This window comes from Anolis sagrei, chromosome 8 (genome assembly GCF_037176765.1).
Source record: "Anolis sagrei isolate rAnoSag1 chromosome 8, rAnoSag1.mat, whole genome shotgun sequence".
NCBI lineage: Eukaryota > Metazoa > Chordata > Lepidosauria > Squamata > Dactyloidae > Anolis > Anolis sagrei.
In genome coordinates this window covers 8889716-8915699 of record NC_090028.1, presented here as the reverse complement: position 1 = coordinate 8915699, position 25984 = coordinate 8889716, and the positions used below count along the sequence as shown (strand labels likewise).

The 25984-nt window shown below is 45.3% G+C and overlaps 1 protein-coding gene across 2 annotated transcripts in view; it reads left to right on the top strand.

Annotated features, from left to right (window-relative positions):
- Positions 1-25984, top strand: part of SMPD3 (sphingomyelin phosphodiesterase 3) — a 280787-nt gene that overhangs the window by 232080 nt on the left and 22723 nt on the right. For both annotated transcript variants that reach the window (XM_060788073.2, XM_067471020.1), the window contains exons 5-6: positions 18193-18348; positions 25626-25715. In XM_060788073.2, coding sequence (XP_060644056.2) covers positions 18193-18348; positions 25626-25715 — 246 coding nt within the window. The remainder of the gene's footprint in view (positions 1-18192; positions 18349-25625; positions 25716-25984) is intronic.

Genomic DNA, 25984 nt, shown 5'->3' with positions numbered 1-25984 from the left:
TAATTAAGGGCTTTAGAGCCAAGTCTCTCTCTTACGTCTATCTGATAGAAAGTTTGATGGTAGAATGGAAAAGGAAAAGCTCTGCCCTCCTTCAGGAAGGGGTGGGGCCAAGCAATTGAGCTGAGGAAGCAATATAACTGATGCAAACAACATTGATTGACAGCTATAAATAACCAATCAATCCAACTATACATTTACAGGGAGGAGGGAGCAAGCTTTTTTTCTGCTTCCCTAGAGACTAGGACGCGAAACAACGGCTTCAAACTACAAGAAAGGAGATTCCATCTGAACATGAGGAAGAACTTCCTGACTGTGAGAGCCGTTCAGCAGTGGAACTCTCTGCCCTGGAGTGTAGTGGAGGCTCCTTCTTTGGAAGCTTTTAAACAGAGGCTGGATGGCCATCTGTCAGGGGTGATTTAAATGCAATATTCCTGCTTCTTGGCAGAGGGTTGGACTGGATGGCCCAGGAGGTCTCTTTCAACTCTTTGATTCTATGATTCTATGAAGAGTTATCCCTTTAAGGCAATAAGCTGGAAGTTTCAAAGGGCGTTCCATAGCAAGGGGGCCACCGCTGAGAAGGCCCTGTCCCTCGTTCCTGCCAATCAGATCTGCAAAGAAGGCGGGACCAAGAGCAGGGCCTCCCCGGACGATCTTAAAGTCCTAGATGGTTCATAAGGGGAGAAGCGTTCAGACAGGTAAACTGGGCCAGAACCATTTAGGGCTTTAAAGGCTAAAGCCAGCACTTTGGATTGTGCCCAGTAGCAAACTGGCAGCCAGTGAAGCTGGCGCAACAGAGGAGTTGTGCGTTCCCTGAGTGCTGCTCCTGTTAACAGCCTGGCTGCTGTCCGTTGGATCAATTGAAGCTTCTGAACAGTCTTCAAAGGCAGCCCCACGTAGAGAGCATTGCAGTAGTCTAAACGGGAGGTATAGACTACTGCAACGCTCTCTATGTGGGGCTGCCTTTGAAGACTGTACGGATCAGACATTATGATCAGTATCTATAACAAATAGGCAGGTAGATTTTGGGTGGGGAAACCTTACGAGATGTATAGACTATTGCAACACTCTCTACGTGGGGCTGTCTTTGAAGACTGTTCGGATCAGACACTAGGATCAGTATCTATAACAAATAGGCAGGTAGATTTTGGGTGGGGAAAACTTACGAGATGTATAGACTACTGCAACACCATCTACGTGGGGCTGCCTTTGAAGACTGTTCAGATCAATCATTAGGATCAGTATCTTTAACAAACAGGCAGGTAGATTTTGGGTGGGGAAACCTTACGAGATGTATAGACTACTGCAACACTCTCTACGTGGGGCTGCCTTTGAAGACTGTTCAGATCAATCATTAGGATCAGTATCTTTAACAAACAGGCAGGTAGATTTTGGGTGGGGAAACCTTACGAGATGTATAGACTACTGCAACACTCTCTACGTGGGGCTGCCTTTGAAGACTGTTCGGATCAGACATTAGGATCAGTATCTATAACAAATAGGCAGGTAGATTTTGGCTGGGGAAAACTTTTTTCCTATAGTGTTATTTTGGAGCCCCTTGTGATGCAGAGGATTAAATTGCTGAGCTGCTGAACTTCCTGACCGAAAAGTCGTTGGTTCAAATCCGGGGAGTGGTGTGAGCTCCCACTGTTAGCCTCAGCTTCTGCCTGTTCGCAAACATGCAAATGTGAGTAGATCAATAGGGAGGGTAACAGTGCTCCATGCAGTCATGCTGGCCACATGACCTTGGAGGTGTCTACGGAAAACGCCGGCTCTCGGGTGTAGAAATGGAGATGAGCACCAAGCCCGAGAGTCGGATATGACTGGACTTAATGTCAGGGGAAAACCTTCACCTTTACTAATCCCTTTATTTGTATCAGTTTTTGGACTTGTTTATTTATGCAGTGCTTTGGACACAAAATAAATGGGTGCGTCTACACTGTAGAAATAATGCACTTCACTGCTTTGCTCCACCTTTTTGGAAATCTAAGCCTCACCTCTGGTGTTGTGTTCAGTAGTTTATGCAGACGTGGTGCTATTCTTCTTGGAAATACATTAAACTTTACTAACAGTTTATGCTGGAAATAGAAAGGGCAAGAATTCATCCTAAATTGCTCGAAAGAGAGTTGATCGTTAAGGAGATTCATTTTCCTTCACATCATTCCTTGTGAATGCTTTTTTAAAAGCCCCTTTTAACAATTGTAACCCCGACAGTGAAGTCTTACCAGTTGACATGATATTTATCTTGAGATAAGATTTAAATAATATTTGGATTATCAGGCTCAGGAAGAGACGACAGCTTTACTTATTGAAATATGGCTGGTGCAGAAACCTTTTGTGAGACTCGAAACTGATAGGTGGAGTTCAGAATGCTCTTTGATTGTAGGTGAACTATAAATCCCAGCAACTACAACTCCCTAATGTCAAGGTTTGTTTTCCCCAAACTCCACTAGTGTTCACATTGCGGCCTATTGAGTATCTGTGCCAATTTTGGTCCAGTTCCATCATTGTTTGAGTCCACAGTGCTCTCTGGATGTGGTTGAACTACAACTCCAAAACTCAAGGTCAATGCCCACCAAACCCTTCCAGTATTTTCTCTTGGTCATGGGAGTTATACGTGCCAAGTTTGTTTCAATCCCATCATAGGTGGAGTTCAGAATGATCTTTGATTGGAGGTGAACTATAAATCCCAGCAACTACAACTCCCTAATGTCAAGGTTTGTTTTTCCCAAACTCCATTAGTGTTCACATTGGGGCCTATTGAGTACCTGAGCCAAGTTTGGTCCAGTTCCATCATTGTTTGAGTCCACAGTGCTCTCTGGATGTGGTTGAACTACAACTCCAAAACTCAAGGTCAATGCTCACTAAACCCTTCCAGTATTTTCTCTTGGTCATGGGAGTTATATGTACCAAGTTTGTTTCAATCCCATCATAGGTGGAGTTCAGAATGCTCTTTGATTGTAGGTGAACTATAAATCCCAGCAACTACAACTCCCTAATGTCAAGGTTTGTTTTCCCCAAACACCACTAGTGTTCACATTGGGGCCTATTGAGTATCTGTGCCAATTTTGGTCCAATTCCATCATTGTTTGAGTCCACAGTGCTCTCTGGGTATGGTTGAACTACAACTCCAAAACTCAAGGTCAATGCCCACTAAACCCTTCCAGTATTTTCTCTTGGTCATGAGAGTTATACGTGCCAAGTTTGTTTCAATCCCATCATAGGTGGAGTTCAGAATACTCTTTGATTGTAGGTGAACTATAAATCCCAGCAACTACAACTCCAAAATGACAAAATCAATCCCCCTTTTCAACCCCACCAGTATTCAAATTTGGACGTATTGAGTATTTGTGCCAAATTTGGTCCAGTGAATGAAAATATATCCTGCATATCAGATATTTACATGATGGGTTGTTGTAGGTTTTGTCGGGCTGTATGGCCATGGTCTAGAGGCATTCTCTCCTGACGTTTCGCCTGCATCTATGGCAAGCATCCTCAGAGGTAGTGAGGTCTGTTGGAACTAGGAAGAAGGGTTTATATATCTGTGGAATGACCAGGGTGAGACAAAGGACTCTTGTCTGCTGGAGCTAGGTGTGAATGTTTCAATTGACCACCTTGATTAGCATACAATGGGCTGACTGTGCCTGGAGCAAACTTTTGTTGAGAGGTAATTAGATGTCCCTGCCTGCTTCCTCTCTGTTGTTGTGCTGTTGCAATTTTAGAGTTTAAAGCCTTCGACAATATATTGACAGTAGAAAAATTACAGTTACGAAGTAGCAATGAAAATAATGTAATGGTTGGGGGTCATCACAACATGAGGAATTGTATTAAGGCAGTGTTTCTCAACCTGGGGGTCGGGACCCCTAGGGGGGTCGCGAAGGGGTGTCAGAGGGGTTGCCAAAGACCATCAGAAAACACAGTATTTTCTGTTGGTCATGGGGGTTCTGTGTGGGAAGTTTGTCCCAATTCATTGTTGGGGTTCAGAACGTTCCTTGATTGTAGGTGAACTATAAATCCCAGCAAGTACAACTCCCAAATGTCAAAATCTATTTTCCCCAAAGCCCATCAGTGTTCACATTTGGGGATATTGAGTATCCGTGCCAAGTTTGGTTCAGATCCAACATTGTTTGAGCCCACAGTGCTCTCTGGATGTAGGCGAACTACAACTCCCAAACTCAAGGTCAATGCCCACCAAACCCTTCCAGTATTTTCTGTTGGTCATTGGGAGTTCTGTGTGCCAACTTTGGTTCAATTCCATTGTTGGTGGGGTTCTGAATGCTCTTTGTTTGCAGGTTAACTGTTAATCCCAGCAACTATAACTCCCAAATGACAAACTCAATCCCCCTGCCAACCCCACCAGTATTCAAATTTGTGCCCAATTTGCTCCAGTGAACGAAAATACATCCTGCAGATCATTATTTACATGGCGATTCATAATGTTAGGATTTTGTTTTTGTTTTTTTGTTTTTTGTCGTGTCAGGAGCAATTTGAGAAACTGCAAGTCGCTTCTGGTGTGAGAGAATTGGCCGTCTGCAAGGACGTTGCCCAGGGGACGCCCGGATGATTTGATTTTTTTTATCATCCTTCTGGGAGGCTTCTCTCATGTCCTCATATGAGGAGCTGGAGTTGATAGAGGGAGCTCATCCGCCTCTCCCCGGATTCGAAACTGCGACCTGTCAGTCTTCAGTCCTGCCGGCACATGGGTTTAACCCACTGTGACACTGGGGGCTCCATAATGTTAGGGTTATTGTTGGGGTCACCACAACATGAGGAACTGTATTAAGGGGTCGCGGCATGTGGAAGGTTGAGAACCACTGTTCTAAAGGACAGGAAAGAGGGGGCTGACCTGATCTCACCAGGAAGGGAGTTCCATAGCCAGGGAGCAATCACCGAGAAGGCCATGTCTCTTGTCCCCACCAGTCGTGCCTGTGACAATGGCAGGACGGAAAGCAGGGTCTCCCCAGAGGATCTTAATCTCCGTGATGGTTCATAGGGGAAGATGCGTTCGGACAGGTAAATTGGGCCGGGACCATTTAGGGCTTTATAGTCCAAAGCCAGCACTTTGAATTGTGCCCGGTAGCAAACTGGCAGCCATTGGAGCTGGCGTAACGTGGGAGTTGTATGCTCCCTGTATGCCACCCCAGTTATTAACCTGGCTGCCTCTTGTTGGACTATTTGAAGCTTCTGAGCAGTCTTCAAAGGCAACCCCAGGTAGAGTGTGTTGCAGTAGTCTATCCTAGATGTAACGAGAGCGTGGACCACCGTAGCCAAGTCTGACTTCCCAAGGTACAGGCGCAGCTGGCACACAAGTTTTAATTGTGCGAACGCTCCCCTGGCCACCGCTGCCACCTGGGATTCCAGGCTCAGTGATGAATCCAGGAGGAACCCCAAGCTGCGAACCTGTGCCTTCAAGGAGAGTGTAACCGAGCTGGCTTCTCGTCTGCTGGCCAGACGAGAACTCCGCCTGACCCGGAGATCAAGGCGAGCTTCCCGGGTCAAGTCACTATCTACACTTTCGGTATCAGCATGGGAAGGCACCTGCTCGCTATCTCCTTCGTTAAAATTCCTTTCTGGTGGAAATGGCTGTGTTGACACTGCACTGTCTGTGGGAGCCTCAGAAGCAGGCCCAGAGATTTGAGGCACAGACAAAGAGCCAGGAAGCTGCATCCCAGCAGGAATCTGAATCCCATCATCCACATCGTCAGTAAATAGCTCAGCCACAACAGATTGGTCAGTCATTCCTGGTATTGGAGATAACTTTACCAGGTTTTAAAATGGCAACAATCTTAGTTTTCCTCCATTGTCTGGGAATCTGTTTGCGTGCCAAGCATTGATTGCAAAATTTCAAAAGCCAGTGTTCAGCTTTGGGACCCCCGAGTGTTTGATTTGCTCCATCATTAAGTCATCTGGGCCAGGTGCTTTGCCAGTTTTACATTGCTTAATAGCTTCTAATAGCTTAATAGAAGGTGGCGAGACTATACAGAAGATCTGTATAGGAAGGATAATAATATCGAGGATAGCTTTGACGGTGTGGTGAATGAATTAGAACCAGACATCCTGAGGAGTGAGGTGGAATGGGCCTTAAGAAGCATTGCTAACAACAAGGCAGCAGGAGACGACGGGATCCCAGCTGAACTGTTTAAAATCTTAAAAGATGATGCTGTCAAGGTGATGCATGCCGTATGCCAGCAAATATGGAAAACACAAGAATGGCCATCAGACTGGAAAAAATCAACTTATATCCCCATACCAAAAAAGGGGAAACGCGAAAGACTGCTCCAACTTCCATACAGTGGCCCTTATTTCTCATGCCAGTAAGGTAATGCTCAAGATCCTGCAAGGAAGACTCCAGCAAGACATGGAGCGAGAGTTGCCAGATGTTCAAGCTGGGTTTAGAAAAGGCAGAGGAACGAGAGACCAGATTGCCAATATCCGGATGCTGGATAATGGAGAAAGGCAGGGAGTTTCAGAAAAACATCTATTTTTGCTTCATTGACTATTCTAAAGCCTTTGACTGTGTGGATCATAATAAACGGTGGCAAGTTCTTGGCAGGATGGGCATCCCAAGCCCCCTTCCCTCTCTCCTGAGGAATCTGTACAAGGACCAAGTAGCAACAGTCAGAACTGACCACGGAACAACAGACTGGTTCCAGATTGGGAAAGGCTGCATACTCTCACCCAACCTTTTTAGCTTGTATGCAGAACACATCATGCGAGGATGTGCGGGGCTTGAGGAATGCAAAGCTGGGGTAAAAATTGCTGGAAGAAACATTAACAACCTCAGATATGCAGATGACACCACTCTGATGGCCGAAAGCGAGGAGGAGCTGAGGAGCCTTCTAATCAAGGTGAAAGAAGAAAGCGCAAAAGCCAGGTTGCAGCTAAACATCAAAAAAACCAAGATTATGGCAACAAGAATGATTGACAACTGGGAAATAGAGGGAGAAAACGTGGAGGCCGTGACAGACTTTGTATTTCTAGGCGCAAAGATGACTGCAGATGCAGACTGTGGCCAGGAAATCAGAAGACGCTTCCTTCTTGGGAGGAGAGCAACGTCCAATCTCGATAAAATAGTAAAGAGTAGAGACATCAGACTGGCAACAAAGATCTGCCTAGTCAAAGCCACGTTCTTCCCTGGAGTCACCTACGGATGTGAGAGCTGGACCTTAGGGAAGGCTGAGCGCAGGAAGATTGATGCTTTTGAACTGTGGTGCTGGAGGAAAGTGCTGAGAGTGCCGTGGACTGCAAGAAGATCCAACCAGTCCATCCTCCAGGAAATAAAGCCCGACTGCTCATTGGAGGGAAGGAGACTAGAGACAAAGTTGAAGTCCTTTGGCCACATCATGAGGAGACAGCAAAGCCCAGAGAAGACAATGATGCTGGGGAAAGTGGAAGGCAAAAGGAAGAGGGGCCGACCAAGGGCAAGATGGATGGATGGCATCCTTGAAGTTACTGGACTGACCTTGAAGGAGCTGGGGGTGGTGACGGCTGACAGGGAGCTCTGGCGTGGGCTGGTCCATGAGGTCACGAAGAGTCGGAGACGACTGAACGAATGAACAACAACAATAGCTTCCCCGAGTTCTCTGAGATACATCCGTGATTCACCTTGACCTTTCATTCCAAGTTTGCTCATTTCTTTTCCCCTTTTTTAGACAAGACTTTGATGGATGTACTTTCAGATCTGACCCATTACTGAAAAGAAAGGCAAAAAGAGAGATGAGAGGAGCTAAATAATCCCCTTCGCTCCATCAGCCTGTCTCTCTTTAAAGCTCTGGAGTTCCTTTCCTGTTTGTCTTTCCTCTGCTTGCTTCGTGCTTCCAGCCTTATCTGCCACGCTCCATCCTAATAGGAATGCTTACATTGGAGAGCTTAGATGTCCTTCAATAAATCTTCCTTCGTTTACGGAACAGAACAGACGCACCTCGGCTCATAACAGCAGCCTTTCCTTGGCTTAGTTATCTGATCTGAAAACACGGCTCATGCCTTGGGTTCTATGTATATGTGAAGGAGAGCCATGGCAAAAAAAGAAGGGAAATATTTCAGTTACATAAAAGGAACAGGTCTGGGTTTGTTTTCTTCAGAGAGAGCATATTTGGAAATGTTTTGAAAAAGACAAATCGGTTATTGCTAGAAGTGAAGTCTGGCTCCGTTTTTAGAACTGAAAAATATGTTCACAACACTTATACTGGTGTTGCAGTTTGAGTATGCCTAGGGTCTGGAGAACAAGCCCTATGAGGAGCGGCTTAAGGAGCTGGGCATGTTTAGCCTGAAGAAGAGAAGGCTGAGAGGAGATATGATAGCCATGTATAAATATGTGAGAGGAAGCCACAGGGAGGAGGGAGCAAGCTTGTTTTCTGCTTCTATGGAGACTAGGACGCAATGGAACAATGGCTTCAAACTACAAGAGAGGAGATTCCATCTGAACATGAGGAAGAACTTCCTGACTGTGAGAGCCGTTCAGCAGTGGAACTCTCTGCCCCGGAGTGTGGTGGAGGCTCCTTCTTTGGAAGCTTTTAAACAGAGGCTGGATGGCCATCTGTCGGGGGTGATTTGAATGCAATATTCCTGCTTCTTGGCAGGGGGTTGGACTGGATGGCCCATGAGGTCTCTTCCAACTCTTTGATTCTATGATTCTATGATAATAAAAATAATTGTTATTATTATTTTTGTGTCAAGAGCGACTTGAGAAACTGCAAGTCGCTTGTAGTGTGAGAGAATTGGGCGTCTGCAAGCATGTTGCCCAGAGGTTGCCTGAATATTTTACCATACTGTGGGAGGCTTCTCTCATGTCCATGAATGAGAAGCTGGAGCTGACAGAGGTCAACCTGCTCCCCTGATTCAATATTCCTGCTTCTTGGCCAAATGGGGTTGGACTGGATGGCCCATGAGGTCTCTTCCAACTCTTTGATTCTATGATTCTATGATTCTAGGGTGCATTTACACTGCAGAATTAATGCGGTTTGACCCCACTTTAACTCCTGTAGCTCAATGCTATGAAATCTTGGGAAGGATTTGTTGATGAGGCATTCACATTCTTTGGCAGAGAAGGCTCAAGACCTTGCAGAACAACAACTCTCAGGATTCCATAGCATTGGGCAGTGGCAGCTAAAGTGGTGTCAAACTGCATTAATTCTACAGTGTAGATGCACCCTGACCAAGGCAGGAAAGGAGAAGTTTTGGCGAAGAGCAACAATGTATTGTCAAAGGCTCTCATGGCCGGGATCACTGGGTTGCTGTGAGTTTTTTGGGCTCTATGACCATGTTCCAGCAGCATTCTCACAGCGACCCAGCATTCATAGAATAGAATCACAGAATCATAGAATCAAAGAGTTGAAAGAGACCTCATGGGCCATCCAGTCCAACCCCATTCTGCCAAGAAGCAGGAATATTGCATTCAAATCACCCCTGACAGATGGCCATCCAGTCTCTGTTTAAAAGCTTCCAAAGAAGGAGCCTCCACCACACTCTGGGGCAGAGAGTTCCACTGCTGAACGGCTTTCACAGTCAGGAAGTTCTTCCTCATGTTCAGATGGAATCTCCTTTCTTGTAGTTTGAAGCCATTGTTCCGTGTCCTAGTCTTCAGGGAAGCAGAAAACAAGCTTGCTCCCTCCTCCCTGTGGCTTCCTCTCACATATTTATACATGGCTATCATATCTCCTCTCAGCCTTCTCTTCTTCATGCTAATCATGCCCAGCTCCTTAAGCCGCTCCTCATAGGGCTTGTTCTCCAGACCCTTGATCATTTTAGTTGCCTCTGGACACATTCCAGCTTGTCAATATCTCACTTGAACTGTGGTGCCCAGAATTGGACACAATATTCCAGGTGTGGTCTAACCAAAGCGGAACAGAGCATGGGGAGCATTACTTCCTTAGATCTAGACACTATGCTCCTATTGATGCAGGCCAAAATCCCATTGGCTTTTTTTGCCACCACATCACCTTGTTGGCTCATGTTTAACTTGTCCACGAGGACTTCAAGATCTTTTTCACACGTACTGCTCTCGAGCCAGGCATTGTCCCCCATTCTGTATCTTTGCGTTTTTCCTGCCAAAGTGGAGTATCTTACATTTGTCCCTGTTGAACTTCATTTTGTTAGTTTTGACGCATCTCTCTAATCCGTCAAGATCGTTTTGAATTCTGCTCCTGTCCTCTGGACTATTGGCTATCCCTCCCAATTTGGTGTCGTCTGCAAACTTGATGATCATGCCTTCTAGCCCTTCATCTAAGTCATTAATAAAGATGTTGAACAGGACCGGGCCCAAGATGGAACCCTGCGGCACTCCACTTGTCACTTCTTTCCAAGATGAAGAGGAAGCATTAGTGAGCACTCTCTGTGTTCGTCCACTTAACCAATTACAGATCCACCTCACCGTAGTTTTGCCTAGCCCACATTGGACTAGTTTCCTTGCCAGAAGGTCATGGGGGACCTTGTCGAAGGCCTTACTGAAATCCAGGTACGCTCCATCCACGGCATTCCCCGCATCTACCCAGCTTGTAGCTCTATCGAAGAAAGAGATCAGATTAGTCTGGCATGACTTGTTTTTGATAAATCCATGTTGACTATTAGCGATGACTGCATTTGTTTCTAAGTGTTTGCAGACCGCTTCCTTAACAATCTTTTCCAGAATCTTGCCCGGTATCGACGTGAGGCTGACCGGACGGTAGTTGTTTGGGTCATCCTTTTTTCCCTTCTTGAAGATTGGGACCACATTGGCCCTCCTCCAATCTGCTGGAACTTCTCCCGTTCTCCAAGAACTCTCAAAGATGGTTGCCAATGGTTCCGAAATGACTTCCGCTAGTTCCTTCAATACTCTTGGGTGTAGTTGATCTGGCCCTGGGGACTTGAACTCATTAAGAGCGGCCAGGTATTCCTGGACGACTTCTTTCCCAATTTGGGGTTGGATGTCCTCCAATCCCTCATCCACTCCATCTTGCTGAGGTTGAAGACTATCTTTTTGTGAGAAGACCGAGGCAAAGAAGGCATTAAGTAGTTCTGCCTTTTCCCTGTCCCCTGTCAGCATTGCCCCATCTTTTCCTCGCAAGCGAGAGTCCAAAAGTGGCAGGCCCAAACCCAGCACCTCAATTCATGGGTGATACCAGATGAGAGACTTCCCCCTGGGCACTCAGAAGACTGGGCGACTTGGAAGGCGCTGAACAGACTGGCACCACGAGATGCAGAGCCAATCTTAAGAAATGGGGCTACAGGGTGGAATCCACGGCATGCGAGTGTGGGGAAGAGCAAACCACTGACCATTGCTGCAATGCAACCTGAGCCCTGCTACATGCACAATGGAGGACCTTCTTGCAGCAACACCAGAGGCACTCCAAGTGGCCAGATACTGGTCAAGGGACATTTAACCAACTACCAAGTTTGCAAAATCTGTGGGGTTTTTTTTAATCTGTGTGTTTGTTTTGCTCTGTTAGAAATGTAATACAATGGTATGGTTGCTGATGACAACATCTGGACCACATCTGGAATATTGTGTCCAATTCTGGGCACCACATTTCAAGAGAGATATTGACAAGCTGGAATGTGTCCAGAGGAGGGCGACTAAAATGATCAAGGGTCTGGAGAACAAGCCCTATGAGGAACGGCTTAGGGAACTGGGCATGTTTAGCCTGAAGAAGAGAAGTCTGAGAGGAGATATGATAGCCATGTATAAATATGTGAGAGGAAGCCACAGGGAGGAGGGAGCAAGCTTGTTTTCTGCTTCCTTGGAGACTAGGACGCGGAACAATGGCTTCAAACTACAAGAGAGGAGATTCCATCTGAACATTAGGAAGAACTTCCTGACTGTGAGAGCCGTTCAGCAGTGGAACTCTCTGCCCCGAAGTGTGGTGGAGGCTCCTTCTTTGGAAGCTTTTAAGCAGAGGCTGGATGGCCATCTGTCAGGGGTGATTTGAATGCAATATTCCTGCTTCTTGGCAGAATGGGGTTGGACTGGATGGCCCATGAGGTCTCTTCCAACTCTTTGATTCTATGATTCTATGATAAATAAAAAGCCTGAAAAACTCACAGCGACCCAGCAGTCACCTTTACTTCAGCATCACAATGTTGGTTCATATTCAACTCCTGACTCCTTTTCCTCTCGCTTCCACCAGCATAGTTCAGAGTCAGTTTGAAGGCCTTTTATATTTTTAATAGTGTTCTTACGCTAAGCCTTAGTTCGTTTCTTTAGCCACCGGTGCCTTTACTCCTTATCAGATTTGCTAGCAGTGGCGTGTGCTTTATACCAAAATGAGACGGTAGTGAGTGGTCTCTTTGGAGAATTGAACTTCGTTATCTTAAGCCTCAGTCCAACACACTTACATGAAATAAGCACATCTCAAAAACCACGTTTGCAACCTGTTTTATGGCTTCATAAATCAGGTCTCACATTTTCACTGCGTTTTTGCCAAGGTAACTAAAATTAAACAGGTTTTAACAAGTTGATACAAACAGGTCTTGGTGAATGTTTCCCTTAACTTTTCTAAAAACTGAAACACTTTTGTACTGGGGAAACTGAACTTTAGTGAATTGGGATATTTAGAATCATAGAATCAAAGAGTTGGAAGAGACCTCACGGGCCATCCAGTCCAACCCCATTCTGCCAAGAAGCAGGAATATTGCATTCAAATCACCCCTGACAGATGGCCATCCAGCCTCTGCTTAAAAGCTTCCAAAGAAGGAGACTCCACCACACTCCGGGGCAGAGAGTTCCACTGCTGAACGGCTCTCACAGTCAGGAAGTTCTTCCTAATGTTCAGATGGAATCTCCTCTCTTGTAGTTTGAAGCCATAGTTCCGCGTCCTAGTCTCCAGAGAAGCAGAAAACAAGCTTGCTCCCTCCTCCCTGTGGCTTCCTCTCACATCAGGCATGTAGCCGGGGGGGGGGGGGGGGGCTCGGGGGGCTTCAGCCCCCCCCCCCCGAAATTTTCATGGTGGTTCGCGAAAAAGCCTTAATGGTGCATTATTTAAACTGTTATGTTTATTAATATCATGACCTGATCACCATACTCAATATATCCCATATGCATGGGGGTATTGGGGTAACGATACAAAAAGTTTGCTAGACTAGCCCCTCTTTCACTCAGACTCAGCCCCCCCCCCCCCGAAACTCAGCCCCCCCCCCCGAAACCCCCCTGAAAAAAAATTCAGCCCCCCCTCCCGAAACGAAATCCTGGCTACGGGCCTGTCTCACATATTTATACATGGCTATCATATCTCCTCTCAGCCTTCTCTTCTTCAGGCTAAACATGCCCAGTTCCCTAAGCCGCTCCTCATAGGGCTTGTTCTCCAGACCCTTGATCATTTGAGTCGCCCTCCTCTGGACACATTCCAGCTTGTCAATATCTCTCTTGAATTGTGGTGCCCAGAATTGGACACAATATTCCAGATGTGGTCTAACCAAAGCAGAATAGAGAGGTAGCATGACTTCCTTAGATCTAGACACTATGCTCCTATTTGGACAGATATGTCTTTGAGTTGTTGTCATTCCTTGTCATGAAAGCTATGAGTTGGGGCGGCCCTATGAATGAAACATTTAGGCAGGGAAAAGGATATAGTTTGAACGATACATTACCTGCTTAGGAAGGAGATGGCAAAATGCCCCCATCTCTATGGGGAATTTGAGGGAGATAGATAGATGAATGGATGGATAGATATTCCTGTTATCATACGAGGGTTGAATGAAAAGTAATGCCTCCACCTTCGTAACTCCTCAACAGATGGCAGTACTGGTATGCGGCAGGTACTGGCTTGTTCAGTAGGCTCTCCTCTACAGTTCCATTTTGGCAGGAAGCCTTAGCATTGAACGGTTGTGTTGTTAAAGTGCAAAGTATGGAACCCTGCACAGACGGTCGGTCAATGCAACTTAAGCAACATGCAATCATTGAATTCTTGACAGGAGAAGGTGTCACCCCAAAGGAGATTCATCAGAGAATGCAAGCTGTTTATGGTGATTGTGTTGATGTTAGTACTGTGCATCGTTGGGTGAGTAAGTTTAAAGATGCTTTCAAGAATTCAATGACTGCATGGTGGTGAAATTATACTGGTTTGCAGGTATTGCACCACCTGACCAAGGCAGTGACATCTCCGGCCCATCCTTTGTTTGGATATCAGCCAGCACCCCAATGCCTTAAATCAAGTAGTAGTTTTCTAAGATCTACAGAGATAGTCACAGTATCACCTTAGCAAGCAAGAGTCCAAAAATGGCAGGCTAAAACCCGGAACCTCAATCTGTGGCTGAGACTGGATGAGAAACTGCCCCCTGGGCACACAGAAATCTGGGTGACTTGGAAGGTGACTTGGAAGACTTAGAAGGTTGCAGAACCAACCTTAATAAATGGGGCCACAAAGTGGAGTCCACGACATGTGGAGAAGAGCAAACTACAGACCACCTACAACAATGCAACCTGAGCCCTGCCACATGCACAATGGAGGACCTTCTCACAGCGACACCAGAGGCACTCTAAGTGGTCAGCTTCTGGTCAAAGGACATTTAGTACAATGCCAAATTTTAAACTTTGTTTGCATTTTTAAATACATTATAACCGTATTCTCAATTTGTTTCTGATATAATAAATGAATAAACCAGACTGGCTTTCACATTCACAATCGGTGCATGGGGCATGCACACACAGGCAATTGTTGGTGACTGGAAAGCAGGATTTCCAATCTGCAACTGAAGTATCTTTGAAGGTAACCAACTGAACACTCTGCATGATGGATGGGTTTAGGAGGCAGGCAAGGACATGAGGGCGTCATGCCATAAATCAGGTTGTGCAAAATGAGGCACACAATTCCTTACTGATGCAAACCTGGCCGTGTACAAAGACCTTGGAGAGTCTCCGCTGAGCTGCACTAGGCAAACAAATTTGAGATGTGGGGAATCTGTCATCCGACATCCCCAAAGCCGGTGCCATGCGCCAACTCACAGCTTGCGTTTGGAAAAGAAAGGCATTTTTCTTTGCCTGTTCCCCTATGAAATCTGTGCATAAGTCAGAAGCTGAGTTGAAGACAGATACATAGAATCACAAAGTCAGAAGAGACCCCAAAGACCATCCAGTCCAACCCCCTTAAGCCAGGCAAGAACTCACAATCAAAGCCTTCCTGACAGATAGCCATCCAGCCTCTGTTTAGAAACCTCCAGAGAAAGAGACTCCACCATGCTCTGGACACTTTCTATCTTGTGCATATCACAATTTAATTCTGGTGCCCAGAACTGGACATGGTATTATTGTATTAGTTTTTGTTTGTTTGTTTGTTTGTTTGTTTTGTTGTGTCAGGAGTGACTTGAGAAATTGCAAGTCGCTTCTGGTGTGAGAGAATTGGCCGTCTGCAAGGACGTTGCCCAGGGGATGCCCGGATGTTTTGATGTTGTATCATCCTTGTGGGAGGCTTATCTCATGTCTCCGCATGAGGAGCTGGAGCTGATAGAGGGAGCTCATCCACACTCTCCCTGGATTCGAGGCTGTGACCTTCAGTCCTGCCAGTACAAGGGATTAACCCACTGCACTAGCGGGGGCTCCTATGTATTATATGTTATTTGTATATTAGATAATGCTTCTGGAATATGGCCATACAGCCTGGAAAACTCACCAACCTATTATTGTATAGTCGAAAACTTTCATAGCTAAAATTACTGAGTTTTTGTGATTTTTTTCGGGCTATAAGGCCATGTTCCAGCAGCACTCTCTCCTAATGTTTCGCTTGCATCTATGGCTAATGGCATCTTCAGAGGTTCTTTTGGCAGTGAGGCAAGTGGAGGGTATCCATACCTGTGGAATAATGTCCAGGGTGGGAGAAAGAACCCTTGTCTGTTTAAAGGAAGTGTGAATGTTGTGATTAGTAAGCTTGAATTAGCATTTGATTAGCCATGAAGTTTGCAAAGTCAATCAGTGAGGGTATCTGCATAGAGGTAGCCTGTCTGTTGTTGCCTAGAGGCATCCTCTGTTTGGGAGGTGTTAACAGGCACTTGTTTGCTGTCTGGAGTTCTCCTGGTGCTCCTTATTTACTGTCTTGATTCTGGTGTTTTTTAATACTGGTAACCAGATTTTTTTCACGTTCAATTTCTGTTGAAATTGTCACATGCTTGTGGATTTCAGTGGCTCCTTTGTGTAGTCTGACATGATGGTTGTTGGTGTAGTCTAGAATTTCTATGTTCTCAAACAATGTTTCCTTAAACAGAAAAGGATTTTTTCTCCCACCTTTGCAGTTCGGGTTCAGCCTATTTGCATGACCACGTCTGCCCTTATGAACTAACTTGAACCTTAAGATTCTCTGGGGAGGGGGCTTCTCATGGTCCCACCACCCTTTCAAGCACGGCTGGTGGGAATGAGGGATAGGGCCAGGCCCATAGCCAGGGCGGGGGCTTGAGGGGCTTAAACCCCACCCATCCCGAAATTCTTAGGGTGTCCACGAGAAGGCCTTACTGGTACATTATTTAAACTTATATTTATTCATATCATGATCTCATCACCATGATCAATATATCCCATATGCATGGGGGTATTGGGGTAACAATACAAAAGGTTTGCTAGAGTAGATCCTAGACCCCTCCCCCCAAATCAAAATCCTGGCTATGGGCCTGGATAGGGCCTTCTGGTTGTGGCCCCCTGGCTCCGGAATCTGTCTATCTACCATTACTACTACTACCACCCCACTTTTTCTCTCTAAAAAAAACCTCAAAGCAACATACAATAAAACCCTGAATTCCTATATTACATCATTATTCATATTAGTATGTTAAACTGAGATGATCCTGTTCCTGTTTAATTGCTCTGTTTCCATTATATCTCCTGTGCCAGTTATATTCCTATCCACCTTACTGAACTACTTACCTTTTAATCATTTTGTATGTTGGCCTCCTTCCCCCCCTCCAAAATTTGGGTTGCTGTTGCTTGATGCTTGTTTATTACTGTTATGCTGTTTTGTGTCTTTTTAATTTGTAACTTGCTGCTGTTTTGCTTTTAATTGTATGTTGCCTGGGCTTGGCCCCATGTAAGCCGCCCTGAGTCCCCTTGGGGAGATGGAGGCGGGGTAGAAAAATAAAGTCCTCCTCCTCCTCCTCCTCTTCTCCTTCTTCTTCTTCTTCTTCTTCTTCTTCTTCTTCTTCTTCTTCTTCTTCTTCTTCTCCTTCTCCTACTCCTCCTTCTCCTTCTCCTTCTTCTCCTCCTCCTCCTCCTCCTCCTTCTTCTTCTCCGCCTCCTCCTCCTTCTTCTTCTTCTCCTCCTCCTTCTCCTCCTCATCCTCTTCCTCCTCCTCCTTCTTCTCCTCCTCCTCCTCCTCCTTCTTCTCCTACTCCTTTTTCTCCTCCTCCTCCTCCTCCTCCTTCCTCTTCCTCTTCTCCTTCTCCTTCTCCTTCTTTTCCTCCTTCTTCTTCTCCTTCTCCTCCTCCTCCTCCTTCTCCTCCTCCTCCTCCTCCTCCTTCTCCTCCTCCTTCTCCTCCTCCTCCTCCTCCTCCTCCTCCTCCTCCTCCTGCTCCTCCTCCTCCTCCTCCTCCTCCTCCTCCTCCTCCTTCTTCAATACAATAGAATACAATACAATTGAAAACCTAAAAATATACAAACATTACATAGCTCTCCCAGAATGCCCACATCAACGTGGCCAGTGGGCTTTAAGGGATGTTCCAAGCGACATCTCATTTTATGAGTAGCAATAGCTAGCATTTAAAACAACGTTTTCTAATCTTCTCAGAAAGTTTGTGTCCTTTAGATGTCATATTCTTCCATTTAGATGAATGTCTCCTTCTGCTATCTCAGGGGTTCTCAAACATTTTCAGCTGCGGAACTCTTTTTGAAGCAAAAGTTTCTCGTGGAACATAGCCCCACTGAGCCACTCACTATCATTCGTGGAACCCCAAAGGCTCCGCGGAGCACAGTTTGAGAATCCTGTTCTGTCTGAGTATTTTAAGGTGTCTTAAGTGGCATAACAGTCCTGCATTTCTTAGTTATGCCTTTTTCATTTTGCCTGTAGCCCATAAATCTAGTTCTCTGTTTTAGGAGTATTCCAAAAATAATCCTTTAAGCCATTGTTTGCCCTTGGAAAGCTTTTAAATTTCACCTTATCCATGACCTACATTCTTCCCTCCTTGTTTTGTATATCTACTACCTCTGAAGGAATTTCAATGTTGTGTTTGTAGGATTGCCTCTTATGGTCTGGAAGCTTTCTGTGATAGATATCAACATGTTCCTTGTTTCTCTTCTGCTCCTCGCAGGGGACACGACTGTCCGATGTGAACAACTGGACTTGCTTCAGGATTGGCTGGCTGATTTCCGAAAATCTACCTCCTCCTCCAGCACAGCCAACCCAGAGGAGCTGGTGGCGTTCGATGTACTCTGCGGAGATCTCAACTTTGATAATTGCTCATCAGGTGAGACATGGCTATTCCCGTCCTGCCCCTCCATTTCCAAAATAGAGAGGACTTTTTTCCAAATGCAAAGATGTACTTACCTTTACTTACTTTCCTCCAGGATTAACGTCTCCTCTAGGCTTTAATCTTCGGAGTTTCTCACACCAACTTGCTATTCCACTACAGATGCTTCATCATTGAGGCTACAAGTTAGGCCTGTATAATCAATAAAAAAATGGGGAAAATTTTAAAAAATGAGACAAGATAACCAGGCATCATTCCCTCCAAGTTTCAGAAAGATTCGCGCATCTGCTGATTTTTGGGGAATTTTTAAAGTTTTGACAAAAACTTTTTTAAAAGGCATAACAGCCATCCCCTTGAATCTTTCTCTCTTTCTCTATAATAATAATAATAATAATAATAATAATAATAATAATAATACTTATTTATACCCCGCCACCATCTCCCCAACGGGGACTCGGGGCAGCTTACATGAGGCCAAGCCCAAACAACAAATTACAATAAAATAAGATACAAGTTACAATAAAATAAACAACATCGCAGTAAAACACAGAACATAGGACTACAATAAACAAAATAATAATTAAAAAGCGGTAAACCAAACATAATGACAGTGACCGGGCCGTATGTACATAAAATGATTTAAAAACTCAGGGTGAGATCAAGGAGCAGAATTATTTGTGAGTGAGAACTCGTAGAGCAGCGGTTCCCAACCTGGGGGCCGCGACCCCCAGAGGGGTCGTTAGGCCATTTTCGGGGGTCGCGAAGCTGCCTTGGTTGGCCCCATCCCCTCCAAAATGGCTGCCATGTGGGCAGCCTTTCAGCCCAGCCCATGCAGATTTCCAAATTCGGAAGGGCATGGGGGCGGAGGGCTGCCCACAAGGCCTTGCCATGCGGGCAACCTTTCAGCCCGGCCCACGCACCTTTCCGAACTCGTAAAGGCGCAGGGGCCAAGCGAAGGACTGCCCGCAAGGCCTTGCCATGCGGGCAGCCTTTCTGCCCGGTCCACGTGCCTTTCCGAACTTGTAAGGGCACGTGGGCAAGGCGGAGGGCTACCTGCATGGACTTGCCTTGCGGGCAGCCTTTCCACCTGGCCCACGTGCCTTTCTGAACTTGGAAGGGCGCGGGGGCCAGGCGGAGGGCTGCCTGCCCAGCCTTGCCATTGAGGAGCCTTTTCTGCTCGGCTCTCATCCCCTGGGCAGACGGCTCCCCGCATGGCCTGGCCATCCATGGAGTGCCATGGCACTCACCCCCTGCTGAGCTTAAGTGGGGCAGAACCAGGAGGAGGGCTCCACACGGCCTGGCAGTCTGGGGAGCCTTTGCCACCAAGCCCTCACCCCCTGCCGAGCTCGGTCCAGATCCATTGGTGTTTGGGTTCACAGTGCTGTCTGGATGGAGGTCAACTACAACTTCAAATCAAAGTAAATTTCCCATAAAGACCTTCAGTATTTTTTGCTGGCCATGGGGTTCTGTGTGCCAAGTTAAGTCCAATACCATGTTTGGTGGAGCTTTACTAATTGCAGGAGGAATCTTACATATCTTAACATATTTTCCCCAAACTTCTCCAGAATTTTCTATTGATAATGGGAGTTCTGCATGCCAAGTTTGGTTCAATTCCATTGTTGTTGGAGTTCAGAATGCTCTTTGATGGCAGGGGAACTATGCATCCCAGCAACTGCAACTCCTAAATGTCAAGATCTGTTTCCCTCAAATTTCATCAGTGTTCAAATTTGGGCATATTGAGTATTTGTGCCAAGTTGGGTCCAAATGCACAGTCATTCACATTCTCCATTTGTAGGTGAACTACATCTCCTATAAATCATTGTCAATTCCTCCCAGCCCCCTCCAGTATTTTCTTTTCATCATGCAATATTCCTGCTTCTTGGCAGGGGGTTGGACTGGATGGCCCGTGAGGTCTCTTCCAACTCTTTGATTCTATGATTCTATGATTGGGGTTCTGTGTGCCAAGTTTGTTCCAGGTCTATAATTTGTGGAGGTCTCAGTGGTCTGTGGAAATCAGAGCTGAATTGCTTGAAGGTACTGCAAATCCCATCATCCATCGTCTATACTCCCCGCGCATATTGTTTTTGTAATCAATCACTATGCTTTAATGAGTTCCAGAGTCGTAATTTCCGGGCCGTCTTCAAGGGTAGCCCCACGTAGAGTGCATTGCACACAATACATACCATAGAACTTCAGCTTAGGTATTTTTCTCCCAGTCCAACACATATTTACTTACTATCACTCCTCTTTGCAGATTCAATAATTTATTTCAACTCTGCCTGCTGCTGCTAATGGACAATAGCTCTCCCCGACCTCATTGGGGCTTTCTGATGCGAGCAGAATTCTAGGAAATGTAGTTTAGGGCAGGGCCTCTGCCACAGGGGTTCTTTGCCTTCCCAAACTACATTTCCCAGAATGCGGTCTCCCTCCCAGCTAGCTTGCCCTCCAAATGGTGACAGGCAACCTTTTTTGAACAGCTCTACTATATACACACACCACACTGATATCATACCTCTTCAGTAGCGCTATTGCACTGATCCACAATCCTATGGGAGCACAATCATACTTCTGTAGACCTAATTTCTTCTTCCTGTACCACCAATACCACTTTTGCTGCTGCTGCTACTACTACTACTACTACTACCACTTACTATTGTTATTATTATTATTATCATCATCATCATCATCATCATTATAATCATCATTATTTGACACACAATAAGATTAGTACACAGCAAACAAGATCACAATGCTGGCTTTTGTATTTGATCACATGTCAGACACTTCCCAAGTGTGTAAGACTGTGTGATATATCAGCAAATAATGTGTGCAGATCCAACTAGGGAGGCCTTTTGCAACTGAGAGATGGTAATTTTGTAAGCGCCGATTGTTTTTAGGTGCAGGCCAAGGTCTTTAGGCACTGCACCCAATGTGCCAAACATCATCATCATCATCATCATATTATTATTATTATTATTATTATTATTATTATTATTATTATCATCATCATCATCATTTGAAACACAACAAGATGAGTCCACAGCAAACAAGAGCACTCTGCTGGCTGTTGTATTGGATCATATGTCGGACACTTCCCAAGTGTGTAAGACTGTGTGATATATCGGCAAATAATGTGTTCAGATCCAAGTAGGGTACCCTTTTGCAACTGACAGATGGTAATTTTGTCAGCACCTATTGTTTTTAAGTGCAGGCCAAAGTCTTTAGGCACTGCACCCAATGTGTCAAACTTATTATTATTATTATTATTATTATTATTATTATTTGAAACACCACAAGATGAGTCCACAGCAAACAAGATCACTCTGCTGGTTCTTGCATTGGATCACACATTGGACATGAGGGTATGCTCGATTCCAGCCACAAGGGGAGCTGTCGCTTCACTTTCCACTTGTGACACCGAATTCTTGATGGAGTACTTCCTCATTCTTATGCATGCTGCTGGAAGGTTTTATGGTGTCATAAATTAGTTAAATTAAACTATGTGATGTGTCGGCGAATAGTGCATGCAGATCTGAGTAGGGTGCCCTTTTGCAGGTGACAGATAGTAATTTTGTCAGCGCCGACTGTGTTTAACTGCAGGCCAAAGTCTTTAGGCACTGCACCCAGTGTGCCAATCACCACTGGGACCACCTTTACTGGCTTGTGCCAGAGTCTTTGCAGTTCGATATTATTATTATTATTATTATCATCATCATCATCATCATCATCATCATCATCATCATCACAACTGCTCAATTCAATGAAAAACATTTTGCATTTCTGTACAAAATTTACATGGGGTTGTTTTCAATCAAAAATAGCATTTTTCTCTGCAAAACACAATTCCTTCTTGGGAAGGAATTTTGTAACCTTGGAGCAGCCACCAAGAAGGCTCTTTTCTGTGTCCTCATCCCATTCAGTCTTCTTTTTGGTTTTCCTTTCTTGTCTTTCTCTAAGGAGATTTCTTCAAAATCTAATTTGAAAATGCAGAGAGGCAGGTTCTTGATTCCTACTATGGAAGAAGATGTGAAAGTTAGACAACGCAATCTAACCTTTAATGCGCTGTTATATTTTTAGCATCAGAGCGCTCCCACTTCCGCCTCTCCCTGTCTCTCTCTTCGTTCAAGAGCCTTTCTGCATGCCTTGCATTTATGGATTGCGTTGCCTTGACAATAGACAGTGACAAATGACATCATTAGCGCTCATGGCAGCCACTTGGGGGGATTCCCCCGGGAAGGAGACGGGAATGAAACTCCGAAGTTGGATCAGGCGGCATGGAGGAACATTATTAAGTGGGGTTGTCAGATTTCAGACATCCACCCAGGATTTGTTTACAAGAGAATGAAATGGAACATTTGGTCACTTACAAATGATTGCCCCAGATTTGAGGCTGAAATGGGGGACTTAAAAAAATGTCCCAGTTGGAAAATGCAAATTCCTCCTACATCCACGTTATGTAGCAAAAAAGTAACAGTCTTTGGCAGAGAATGCAAAATCTATATAAATAAAAATGTAATGTTCGTTTGTGGGTGTGAAGGTGTAGTAAAACTTACTGCCACCTAATCTGTGAGGGAAGCCGGGCAACGATCAATATCAGCTTAAGAGCTATTTTATAAAGGGACTATTAATTACAGAAGGCTTTATTCATTTGATAGCGTAGCATTTACTGTCCCTGGCTTGACTTTACTTATGCAGGCTGTTCAACTTAGGAGAAACTGTATCAGGCAAGGCTTGAGGAAAACAGTAACAAGTTTATTTTAACAGGAGTATAACATGTTTAACTGTTTCTTCACAAGAGGCACAAATCTTGATTGGTTACATTAGTAATGTTTCATGAGTAATCTCAGGCACAGTCTTCAAGAAGTTTCTATAAGCAGATGTAACCCTTCTGGACAACTGTCCTAATATAACAAATAAGCTAAAAGGCTTATTTAACAGAATTCCCTATAGCACACTGGCTACAGACACATTCCCTGAATCTCCACCCAGAGACTCAGTCTTCCCAGTAGCTCACCGGCTTACTGACTGACTTTCCAAAACAGCTGCCCCGTGAAGAGGCAGTTGGCTCCGCCCCTGTTGCTATGGCAACTCAGCTAACCCAAGCCACCATCTCCAACAAAACATAATCCTCCATACTTACCATCCCTAAACTACTGTTTAAATTACACATAACTAAAGGAATAAAATTTACACATCGTCACAGTGGGATTAACATATCTCAAAATCCACTAGATGAATTGCAACTAAATTTTGCCACACAACACCTACTAACCCAAGGAGTGACCATCACTCAATTTTTTCCTTCTCCTGGAAAAGAGACCCAAACGTAGGCCAGATTGCGTTCCCTGCAAATCTGCCATTCTGCCGAATTCACCACTTTTCTCCATCCCTTGGAGAAAGGGGTCAGATGTACAAACCTGCACTCCTGCAGTCTGCCACACTTTTGGGTAGTATAAAGGTCTCTTATATAGTATATTTCTTGCTATTGTTGTTCCAAAAAGTTGTAAATGACTGACAGTTTTTTCAAAGCTTCTGGTGTGAGAAAATTGGCATCTGCAGAGACCTTGCCCAGGGGATGCCCGGATGAGTTGCTGTCCTGTGGGCGGCTTCTCTCATGTCCTGGCATGGGAAGCTGGAACTGACAAACAGGAGCTCACCCCATCTCGGGGATTTGAACCACTGACCTTCAGGCCAGCAGTTCAGCCGGCACAAGGGTTTAACCCACAGCACCACTGCAGCTTCTCATTTGAAGCTAAAACAGGAGCTCACCCCATCTCGGGGATTTGAACCACTGACCTTCAGGCCAGCAGTTCAGCCGGCACAAGGGTTTAACCCACAGCACCACTGCAGCTTCTCATTTGAAGCTAAAACTTGCTAACTCCATCAGGTCCAGACAGATGTTGGTTTTTCTTCCTTCTTAATTTAGAATCATCTATATAAATAAAAATGTAATGTTCGTTTGTGGGATTAACATAACTCAAAAACCACTGGACAAATTGACACCAAATTTGGACTCAAGACTCCTGTCAGGCCAACAAGTGACCATCATCCATAAAAACACTGAAAAACACAGCGGAAGGGACATAAAAGGCCAAAAATAAAAAAATACATTGCAACGCCTCTGTTTAAAAGCTTCCAAAGAAGGAGCCTCCACCACACTCCGGAGCAGAGAGTTCCACTGCTGAACAGCTCTCACAGTTAGGAAGTTCTTCCTAATGTTCAGATGGAATCTCCTTTCTTGTAGTTTGAAGCCATTATTCCGTGATTATCCTCCCAACCCTGCTATACGCCTGCGAGACTTGAACTGTCTACAGATGTCACATGCAACTCCTATAACGATTCCATCAGCGTTGCTTCTGGAAAATTCTTCAAGTCTCTTGGGAAGACAAGCAGACCAATGTCAGCGTGCTGGAAGAAGCAAAGACCACCAGCATTGAAGCGATGGTCCTCCGCCATCAACTCCGCTGGACTGGCTATATTGTCCGGATGCCAGACCACCGTCTCCCAAAGCAGTTGCTCTACTCCAAACTCAAGAATGGTGGGCAGGAAAAGAGATTTAAAGATGGGCTCAAAGCCAACCTTAAAAACTCTGGCGTAGACACTGAGAACTGGGAAGTCCTGGCCCTTGAGCGCTCCAGCTGGAGGTCAGCTGTGACCACCAGTGCTGTAGAATTTGAAGAGGCACGAATGGAGGGTGAAAGAGAGAAACGTTCCAAGAGGAAGGCGCATCAAGCCAATCCTGACCGGGACCACCTTCCACCTGGAAACCGATGTCCTCACTGCGGGAGAAGATGCAGATCAAGAATTGGGCTCCACAGTCACCTACGGACCCACCAGTACACTGACCTTGGAAGACTATCCTACTCGGACAACGAGGAATCGCCTAAGTAAGTAAGTAAAGTAAGTAATTGGAATGACCAATAGGAATTTCACCAGCACGTACCTTTCATGACAGTGTCAGCCATGGAGTGTTATCTTCATGGAAGCAAAAAAGATAAACAGACACTGATGATGGGGATTGTGTGAAATTGTTTACAGATACCCTGTTTCCAGAAAGTGTATTGCAGCAACTGTATTGATTCCTTGCACACCCTTCCTATGTTTTATAGCTTCTCAAATCCAAACTCTCAAAGATGAGAACACCTGCCTCTTGAGAAATAATGGACATGGCTATCTGACAATCTCTGGAAATGTGGCCCTGTTTTCTTTGCCTCCATACTTTTCTTAAGTGGTATTGATTGGTTTCTTTCTGGTGCTTTCTCTTCTCCTTCCAGATGACAAGCTGGAGCAGCAACATTCCTTGTTTACACGCTACAAGGATCCGTGCCGCGCTGGTCCAGGGGAGGACAAGCCATGGGCAATTGGTAAGATGTGACTGAGGAGCGGTCTTGAGAGTTGTCTTGGGTTGAAAAGGGGCAATTGCTTTGTTGGGACTTCAGTATGCGCATATCCTTTAACTATCCCATGAACTTCCTTTTGCATAATGATTGGTTGGGGGAGAGGGGGCAAAATACTGTTTGCTTACCTTTGAAAATTACCTAGGGCCGCCTCTGGTGATAGACCAGCCTCTCAGCCAAAGGGAGCGCTGTTCATGAGACTTCAAGTGGAAAGGGGAGAGCAAGTGTGCTCGGAG